The sequence below is a fragment of the Ips typographus genome, linkage group LG7, assembly GCF_016097725.1.
Source record: "Ips typographus isolate SLU linkage group LG7, UJ_Ityp_2.0, whole genome shotgun sequence".
NCBI classification, from domain to species: domain Eukaryota; kingdom Metazoa; phylum Arthropoda; class Insecta; order Coleoptera; family Curculionidae; genus Ips; species Ips typographus.
The window spans coordinates 6,065,938-6,075,094 of NC_138428.1; the positions used below are offsets into that span (position 1 = coordinate 6,065,938).

General features: G+C 41.6%; 2 protein-coding genes across 2 annotated transcripts; one reads left to right on the forward strand and one right to left on the reverse strand.

Moving 5' to 3' along the window:
• Positions 1 to 5,360: 5,360 nt before the first annotated feature.
• Positions 5,361 to 7,473, reverse strand: Vps4 (vacuolar protein sorting 4). Its single transcript, XM_081983981.1, has 7 exons — positions 7,065 to 7,473; positions 6,889 to 7,018; positions 6,600 to 6,834; positions 6,277 to 6,544; positions 6,003 to 6,216; positions 5,721 to 5,949; positions 5,361 to 5,666 (listed from the first exon to the last, which is right to left on the reverse strand). The coding sequence occupies exons 1-7, from the start codon at positions 7,198 to 7,200 to the stop codon at positions 5,565 to 5,567; spliced, it is 1,314 nt and encodes a 437-aa protein (XP_081840107.1). The 5' UTR covers positions 7,201 to 7,473; the 3' UTR covers positions 5,361 to 5,564.
• Positions 7,474 to 7,618: 145 nt separating this feature from the next.
• Positions 7,619 to 9,073, forward strand: LOC145731987 (uncharacterized). Its single transcript, XM_081983993.1, has 4 exons — positions 7,619 to 8,313; positions 8,365 to 8,497; positions 8,549 to 8,678; positions 8,733 to 9,073. Exons 1-4 carry the CDS (start codon positions 7,751 to 7,753, stop codon positions 8,816 to 8,818), a joined length of 912 nt encoding a protein of 303 aa, XP_081840119.1. The 5' UTR covers positions 7,619 to 7,750; the 3' UTR covers positions 8,819 to 9,073.
• The last annotated feature ends 84 nt before the right edge of the window (positions 9,074 to 9,157 follow it).

A 9,157-nucleotide genomic window follows, 5' to 3' on the forward strand; every position in this document is an offset into this window, starting at 1 on the left:
ACTATCGGGGCATCTCGGTTACAAGCACATTGAGCAGACTATATGGTAGAATTTTACGTGATCTCATTGAAGAGGATTATAAAGGAAAAGAAGAGGAAGAACAATGCGGTTTCAGAGCAGGAAGATCATGTACAGACAACGTGTTTACTCTAAAACAAGTTATAGAGAAGAGAAGTGCTAGAAACTTGGAAACGCACCTAGCATTTGTTGACCTACAAAAAGCCTACGATACAGTCCCAGTATCAAAACTATATGGAGGGTCTTAGAGCAATCCAACATTAATCACACCTACGTAACAGCCCATAAAGAACTATATAGGGAATGAAAATCAAGAATTAGGGTAGGCAAATGTGTCACTGAAGAGCTTATGGTGAATAGAGGATTGCGTCAAGGATGCTGTGTCTCTCCCACTCTTTTTAAAATATACATAGCGATGGCACTAAAAAACTGGAAAAGAAAGGTCCAGGGAATGGGAATAGAAATTGATGATAGTTGCTTGTTTACCCTACAGTTCGCAGACGACCAAGTCATAGTAGCCAATGATAAAGAGGATGTGCAGTACATGATGCGAAAGCTAATAGAGGAATACAGAGAATGGGGCTTAACAGTCAACATAGCCAAGACAAAGTATCTATGTGTGGGAACTCAGGACGGAAATTTGGAACTGGACAATGGCCAAGAAATCCTTCAGTGTCAGGAATATGAATATCTGGGCATTACATTCGACAACACAGGAACAGATGTAAAAGAAATCGGAAAGCGAATAGTCAAAGCCAAAAAAGTAATCGGAGCTCTGAATGGAATCCTATGGAGCAAAGAAATAACCAAGAAACGGAAATTTAATATCTATGAGGCAATGTTAAAAGCACCCTCCTATATTGTAACATAAAGATTACACTAGGTGCCGTTAACTTAAGTTAGCCCCGGTCTCCCCCAGTACAATGTTTGTGTCAGCAAGATTGGCGAATTGGGGTCATGATGTGAGTATAAATACTGTACCAAAAGCACGTACAGATCACTGATCTCTGGGTTAGTCTGGGTATGCCTATTGTGTAACGTATCGCGGAGCAGTAGGTGACCAAGTGCCACACCCTAGATCAGCCCTAGCAAAGGAAATAGTGTGGGCGAGCAGCTTAAGTTGCCGTTCCTACTTACCTCCCTTTGTTAGGTACTTAACGACTTTACCGGCTCGGTGAATGCCCTCGGACCTAAGTCTAGGGTTCATTCATCCCCGTTAAAGCGTCGCCCCCCGTGTTCCTTCTGCCCTATAAGTTAATAAAAGTGGGTTACCTGTGGAATCCTGTGTATTCTTCCCCCTCAACCAACCCTTAACGTGACATGGTGGAGGCGCCTCGTTTCATCCCCGTCTGCTAATCCCCACATTAGTGGACACGCCCTCGCAGACGCAGTTAACGGCGCAGGAAAAAGGGAATGAATAAAGGGTACAATTTGAGATCCGCAAAGACTGTCAGCCCATTTGCACCAAGGCACAGAAGCTCAAGTGTAGGGGACATACGGAGTCAGGATACAGAAGGAACACCGAGATATATCACCCTGACCTTGGTACGTCAAAAAGACGCAACCATAACAGAAAAAAGAGACGAAAGACAAAGCGAAAACGAAGAATCAGAAAACGAAGAGAACGTAACGATACGTGAACAAAGGATAATCAAGGAATTAGAAGCGCACACCGGCACACTGGCAAACATCACAATCTCCACAGTGGAAACAGGAGAAAAAACGCCCGCTTTGCCACAATTCATCAGCCCCCCGACATACAACCCTTGCACAGATTCAGCGCAATCATTCATAGCCACATACGACCGAGTGGCCGTGGCCAACAATTGGAATGATGGCCTAAAAATTCTATACTTTCACTCCTTCTTGCAGGGGGCTGCAAATATATGGTACACAGAATACAAGGAAGGCCACCCTGACAGTAATTGGTCCCTCATATGTCAGGCCTTCAAAAATGAATTCTGCGACGATAACAGCAGCCTACGACTACTTGCGAAGGTTCGAGAAAGAACACAGGGTCCCTTAGAACCCATGAAGAACTATTTCTACGATCTAAGGGTCCTTTATGAAGAATACAAGCGGGAAGTCGATTTCGGGGAATTCCAAGAGATTTTTCAAAACGGTTTGACAACCGAAACAAAGGCTAGGTACTACTGGCTCACGCGTTTTCCCAATCAGCCACCTAGATCATTAAAAGAAATTAAATTGCTATGCATCACGATAGATAACGCCCCTACAGAGCCACCCCCACGGCCCTCTACACCAACATTCCGGCCGCAGCGCCAAGCATACGATCACTCGGGCTTCAGAGAACCGGCACGGTACGAAAACCACCGCACTTATGCAGGCGAAAGGACCCCGCCACCGCCCAGGAGGGAATACGACACAAGGCGCACACCCCCGCCTCAAAGGCGTTACCCTAGCACAAGGGCACGAGACAATAGGCCAGCATGCTATAGCTGCGGAAAAATTGGGAACTTTGCCACAGTCTGCAGAAGCAGACCGCATCACCCAAACTTCGAAGGGTGGCAAAATTGAGTCCCGTCACCCTCTCCACTTGGGGGCCAACGCGCAATAAAGTATTGACAATCAACGTTATTCTGAATGGATTCTTCATACCAGCAATAATAGATACAGGGGCGGAGCTGAACAAGGAAAGAAGCACAAGACACTCTACACTTCTTCTCACGGCAGGGGGCCAGAAAATCCCCAGCCTGGGGGAAACAAAAGCATCACTTGAGATAGTAGGGAGCTACGTAGGAAAATGGGACATACGTGCAACTATACTAAGAAACCCACCACAGCCACTCATCTTGGGCATGGAATTTTTGGCGGATACAAAAGCGACAATCGACATGGCAAAGAAAACGTTAACCTTAGAAGAAGGATTGACCATAAAATTCAGCCATCAAGCAAAAAAGCACAAGCCAACAAAACCCACGTTTACACCCGCAAAACAAACTGACCCAAGCAAAGCAACCCAGCAAGCAAAAGCAGGAAAAAGCAAGCAAATTCTCGTTTACCAGAGCCTAGCATACACGAGGTGCCCAGATCGATTTTCTCCTTCCCCAAGAACACAGCATGGGCATTTACAGTGTCCACGACCCCCTGCAACGACGGGGGTATTGCTAGAGTAATCAGAAGCCACGCAGGGGTAGAAAAAATAAATGACTCCCACCTGGGAGAACTGGATTTCTTCTCAAAAAACGGCCGACAGATAGTTCAGATGACGGCCAAAGAGGAAAACGCCCATTCAGTCGCCATCGAACCTTTCAGAAGAATTTCAGATAGACACAAGAAAAGAGTTGAGGCAGTTGAAATGGATGCAATTAGGAGATCGATGCGCATTTCACGAAGAGAAAGAATAAGAAACGACATCATAAAACAACGGATGGGAATAGAAGACGCAATAACGCAGGATATCGAAAATAAGCAACTTACGTGGTACGGACACGTGGAAAGAATGTCAAATACCCGATGGCCTAAAAGAATACTTCATTGGCAACCAACAGGCAGAAGAAAACGAGGAAGGCCAAAACAGGAGTGGAAGAAAACCATGCATAAATGCATGAGTGAGAGAAATCTAACACCTGAAGATTGTGAAGACCGAAGAGGCTGGAAATTAGGTGTCGGACAACGTCGAAAGACGTTCTAAACCGGCCTATATACAGGGTGTCCCGCGAGGTAAGGGACAAAATTTTACTACGAGTTCTTTAAGTAAATTCGAGTCGAAAATGTCCTATGAACATGGGTCCGCAAATGCTTCCTTACCAAGATATGATTTTTTTTAAATTAATAGTGTTATTGTGCCGAAAACTACAATGCTATAATAATTATCCCTAGTATGACATTCTATCAACATCAAGTAGGCCGAGTGCCATGATACTTCTTTTCTTTTGTTTGTTATTCTGTTACAGTAGTTGCGACAGTTTGACACACTAATCTGTGCAAACACAAATTATTGTCATGTTTGTTTTCACAAATGAAGAATATGCAGACATGCTGCTAGTATAGGGATATTGTAACGGAAGTGGTAGAGCAGCAGTGGTTGAATACCGCCGTCGGTTTCCAAATCGAAGAATACTTGATAGACGAGTATTTGGGAGAGTTTTTAATCAACTGAGAGTAACAGGATCATTTCCAAATGCTTCTCTCACACGTCCATCAGCAGCTGCCCAAGATCTAATACTGGATAGTGTAGAACGGTCACCATCGACTAGTGTTCGCAGAATATCACGTCGCACTGGTCTTACCCGAATGACTGTATGGAGAACAATACATAACTTTGGTTTGTACCCATTTCATCTGCAACCAGTCCAAGCTCTGCAGTTCACTGGTCTGGGCCTTCGTATGCAGTTCTGCAATTGGCTAATTACACATCGCAATTTGGTTGATGACATTTTGTGGCTACGATGAGGCTACATTCACCGAGACGGTGTCAATAATTTAAGGAATTCCCATTCTTGGCAGCTTGTAAATCCTCATGCAACAATCGAACGGAATTTCCAACACCGTTTTTCGGTTAATGTTTGGTGTGGTTTGTTAGGAGATCAGTTAGTCGGCCCTTATGTGTTTGACGGTCGTTTGACATCTGCAATTTACCTTCAGTTCTTACGAGAAGAACTACCTATGTTGTTAGAGGATATTCCGATACAAAGAAGACAACAAATGTGGTTACAGCATGACGGTGCTCCGCCCCACAGTAGTAGAAACGTGACTGAATATTTAAATAACACTTTTCTGGGCGTTGGATTGGACGCAGGGGCGCAGTTTCTTGGCCCCCCCGCTCACCGGATTTAAATCCTTTGGACTATTACTTGTGGGGACATATGAAGAGTTTAGTGTATGCAGAGAAATCACATACCAGGGCTGAACTGCTTTGTAAAATTAATAATATCGCTAACGACCTAAGTAATAACAACCGTGTTATTGGGAAAGCTATCAGCCACATCATTAAAAGAACTAGACTATGCTTACAATGTGAAGGTGGACACTTTGATCAATTATTGTAAACAGTTATTTTCATAGTAGTATTAATTTTTTTTTTGTTAAATAAAATTATTTTTTGGCATTATTGTAGTTTTTGGCACAATAACACTATTAAATTTTAAAAAATCATATCTTGGTAAGGAAGCATTTGCGGACCCATGTTCATAGGACATTTTCGACTCGAATTTACCTAAAGAACTCATAGTAACATTTTGTCCCTTACCTCGCGGGACACCCTGTATATCAAACTAAAATCTGACAAGCTTAGATTTAAATTAAATTTCCAATTTTTTTTTTAGAAGACTAATATACTCGCTGTTTTATTACAGTTGAAGGGTTTGAAAAAAACAAAATGATTCTTAAAAGAATTTATTTCAATAGAAATATAAACTGTTCTAAGATCTATTATCATTTAAAATTAGATTATTTACTCAGAAAATCCAAAATAGTGAGGCATCTTGCTATATTGATCAGGCAAAATAACGCACCAACAGACAGAAATGAAACTTAAAAAATTAGAATTTGTATATACAACAAATAACCGCAGGTGTGACCAATCAACCTTCCTGTCCAAAATCCTTCATAAATTTCTCTAATTTGACTAAATCTTCATCGTTTACTGTTGGTTTTGAGGTGGCCAGCGATCGTAACATGTCGTTCTGCGTGAAAAAAACCCATTACACTCTCGTTACAGTTTGACAGTTGGTACCTACCATAGTGACGGGTGGTTCAGCTAACTTGTCACCGTCCACCTCCATCCAACCCATTTCAATGGCGCCAGGATCACCAGGCGAACATGGAATCAACAAATCTTCCACAATTAGGTTAGGATCTTTCGGACTAGGCCCGCTAATTTTCTTAAAATGGGTGGCCGTTTGCACTTTACGCACTGGTTGCATCAGCGCATCTCTGACCACTATACTGATGTCAGCACCCGAATATCTGTCAAATTAAATTTGTATTTAATAGTACAGATGGCGCCGCTAGCAGTTTACCCTTCAGTGCGTCGCGCTAATTCCTTAATGTCTTCATCAGACAAAGTAGTACGCGTGTTACCCAGATGGATTTTGAACATTGTCATTCGAGCGGGTTCCTCAGGCAGTGGGATGTAAATGCGTTTTTCGAAACGTCGCCTAATGGCAGCGTCCAGTACCCAAGGAATGTTAGTGGCGCCCAATACTAGGATTCCTTCAGAGTCGTGCCCAACGCCTAGTTACAACCCAGAAAAATAACTCAAAACTCAAACTAAAGATGGCGCAAAATCCTTACCCTGCATTTGCACTAGGAATTCAGTTTTAATCCTCCTGGCACTCTCTGACTCATTGTCAGACCTGGAGGAGCAAAGTGAGTCCACCTCATCAATGAAAATAATACTGGGCTTATGAGCCCTGGCTAATTCAAATAAATTCCTGACCAATTTTTCAGACTCCCCCAACCATTTTGACACCAAGTCAGATGATGATACAGAGAAGAAAGTTGAATTGTTAGCCTCAGTGGCTACTGCTTTGGCCAGGTATGATTTACCAGTACCTGGGGGCTGTGAGAAAGAAAATGGTTAATCAGGAACGTGAAATTTTTTGATTGAGCTGTACCCCAAACAGTAGAATGCCTTTCCAGGGCACCCTTTTGCCACTGAATAAATGGGGAAATCTTATTGGTAAAATGACAGCTTCTTTTAAGGCTTCCTTAGCTGCATCCAGTCCAGCCACATCTGACCATTTGACATGGGGCTTTTCAACCACAATAGCCCCTTCTAGTTTGGTTTGTAGTTTTTTCTTTTCTGGGTCCTCACCATCTTCATCACTGTCACTGCTTCTTTTGTCATCTCTTAATAGATTCAAAAAATCTCAAGCTGGTAAAGTAGCCAGTATTCACACTTACTTGGAACCTCCATCTAGCACTTGCTTTTTTTGGCCCTTCTTGAGGGAATCCTTGATTTTCTCAGCCCTTTCCAAGTATTGAATACATTTAGCTCGAATGCTGTCCTTGGCCTTTTCTCCCTGAGCCTCATCTGTACAAAATTAATAACTGTCTGTGAATATAAAAAAGCAACTTACATTTGATGGCATGAAGGAAGTATTCAACTGCATGCTCGTACAGTCTTAACGCCTCCGCATAATTTTTATTCCTGTCTTCTTCAGTGGCCTTAGTGACCAGGTCAATGGCTTTTTGCAAAGTAGTCCCCGATGCCATTCTAGCTCACAGTGTATAAACGCAAATAACACAAATGAATCACTACTAATCCTGATGATTACAATGGAACAGTGGTTCAGTGTTCAACTCTTGTTTATGGGGTGTGTCGGCACTAACCGGTTGGGCCACTGCAGCACTTGAGCTTACGCTAAAAAGAGCATTACAGAAAATTAATTTCCTTTAAATTATTTTACACAAAATAGGGCACTAAAGTTTTATCTTTATTTTAATTCTTAATATTCTGTTTAAATCAATATTGTCAATTAGGCTGACAGATGACAAAGCTATTGAATGCGAATGAATTAACCTAAAAGTTAGTAACATAGGCCATCTTGTTTTATCAGAATGAGTTAAAATGAGACAGATATTGTACACTGCTGACGTCTTAACTGTCACTGTCCAAATACTCCTCTCTTTCCTGACAATCCTAACCTTAAAATTAAAATGTCAAAAATAAAAATGGTAAAGTTACTAGAACTAATTATTTGACTAATTAAGCTAGGAAATTTCAACAATTTCCTTTAACATAACATTCAATGCAGTGTAAATAATGCGCGAAAAACGTTACTCAGTGACGTCGAAGAGTATCGCCGCCCTAAATGAGTCTTACCTGAAACTGGGGCTGCAGCCCCTCGATCTAATCGCAGGGGGTTGCCCTAAAAAGAAAAAGTTCTACTACTACACTGCCGTTATCCTTTTGCTCATATCTACTTCAGTGCAATGGGGACTGATTAATGTCCTGCTGGGTATTAGATGTTTGGTGCCCCACAATTACTTTACATGGGAGGCGACGCGGCCACTCTCCGACTGTTTGTTTTGCTCAAACCTGACTCAAGTCTTGGAACTGCCCAATGTTACCAGAGAACAATTTAAACCGTACGCCTACTCATCAAGACCAATTGTTATCAGAGGGGCTTTTTTACACTGGTCTGCTATGAAACTTTTTGACTTCAATTTTTTCAAAGAGTTGTATGAAAGTGTGGATAGTATTGAGGAGCCTGAGTGCCAATTTTTGCATTTTAAGTCTGATTTTATAACTCTACAGGACATTTTCAGTATGTCAGATAGCCGGGTTAAAAACTTGCCAGGGGAAAAGAGCTGGTATGTAGGCTGGTAAGTTTGCTAGCCCCTTAATTTATAGTGTGTAATAAAGGGTTCAAACAGGAACAATTGCCACCCTACAGTGGTTAAAGCTATGAGGCTGCATTACCCCAAACCACATTTCTTGCCAGAAGATGCAGAAATTCCTCATGGTGATTTTGTTTTTATGGGGTATGGAAATGCAGCCTCCATGCATGTAAGTACCTGTTCACCATTATTTTTCTTTGCTTTTAAAGGGGTGTTTTAGTTGGACTTTATTGACCGCTTAATGTGGCAAGCTCAATTAAGAGGCTCTAAAGTGTGGAATTTAATGCCCCCTTCTGAGTGTCAGAATGTTTGTAGGCCTATGAGCTTTTCTGTTTACCCTGGAGATGCTGGTTAGTACTATTTCAGTTTCGGAGTTATGCAAAATAATTCTAAGCTGCTTTCAGTACTACTGGACACTAGAATTTGGTATCATGCCACTGTCATACCAGAAGGGGAGTTCAGTTTGTCTATCCAGTCTGAATATGGATAGTATTTTTAACATTAAGGGATGGGGAGGGGATGATTTTATAGCCAAAGTTTCAAGTACCATTGTGCAGTTATTTATAAACAGATCTTTTTTTACCTTTATACAGTTCTAGTCTACCTGTTTACCTTTTTATAATAGTGTTTTTTTTAGTGGGGGGAAGTACACAGCAGTATTTTAATAACGATTTTTATTATAAAATGTAGTGCCATGTTTGCCATTGTTAGTCTTTTGAGTTTAAATTATAGTATTTATTATGTCGTTATGTGTTTCATTGGGTCCTTGCTGAATCCCTTGCAATCTAAATTTAGTCGTCAGACCGGAAGTTTATATCCTCTTTTAGAA

Excerpts from the sequence above, each read along its gene's own strand:
- LOC145731987 (XM_081983993.1), top strand. The coding sequence starts at position 7,751 with ATGCGCGAAAAACGTTACTCAGTGACGTCGAAGAGTATCGCCGCCCTA. Across the intron at positions 8,314-8,364 it reads AAGAGCTGGTATGTAGGCTG|GAACAATTGCCACCCTACAG; the intron begins GTAAGTTTGCTA and ends GGGTTCAAACAG. Across the intron at positions 8,679-8,732 it reads TGTTTACCCTGGAGATGCTG|TACTACTGGACACTAGAATT; the intron begins GTTAGTACTATT and ends AGCTGCTTTCAG.
- Vps4 (XM_081983981.1), bottom strand. The coding sequence starts at position 7,200 with ATGGCATCGGGGACTACTTTGCAAAAAGCCATTGACCTGGTCACTAAG. Across the intron at positions 6,835-6,888 it reads GTGCTAGATGGAGGTTCCAA|AGATGACAAAAGAAGCAGTG; the intron begins GTAAGTGTGAAT and ends GAATCTATTAAG. Across the intron at positions 5,950-6,002 it reads TTAGCGCGACGCACTGAAGG|ATATTCGGGTGCTGACATCA; the intron begins GTAAACTGCTAG and ends TTAATTTGACAG.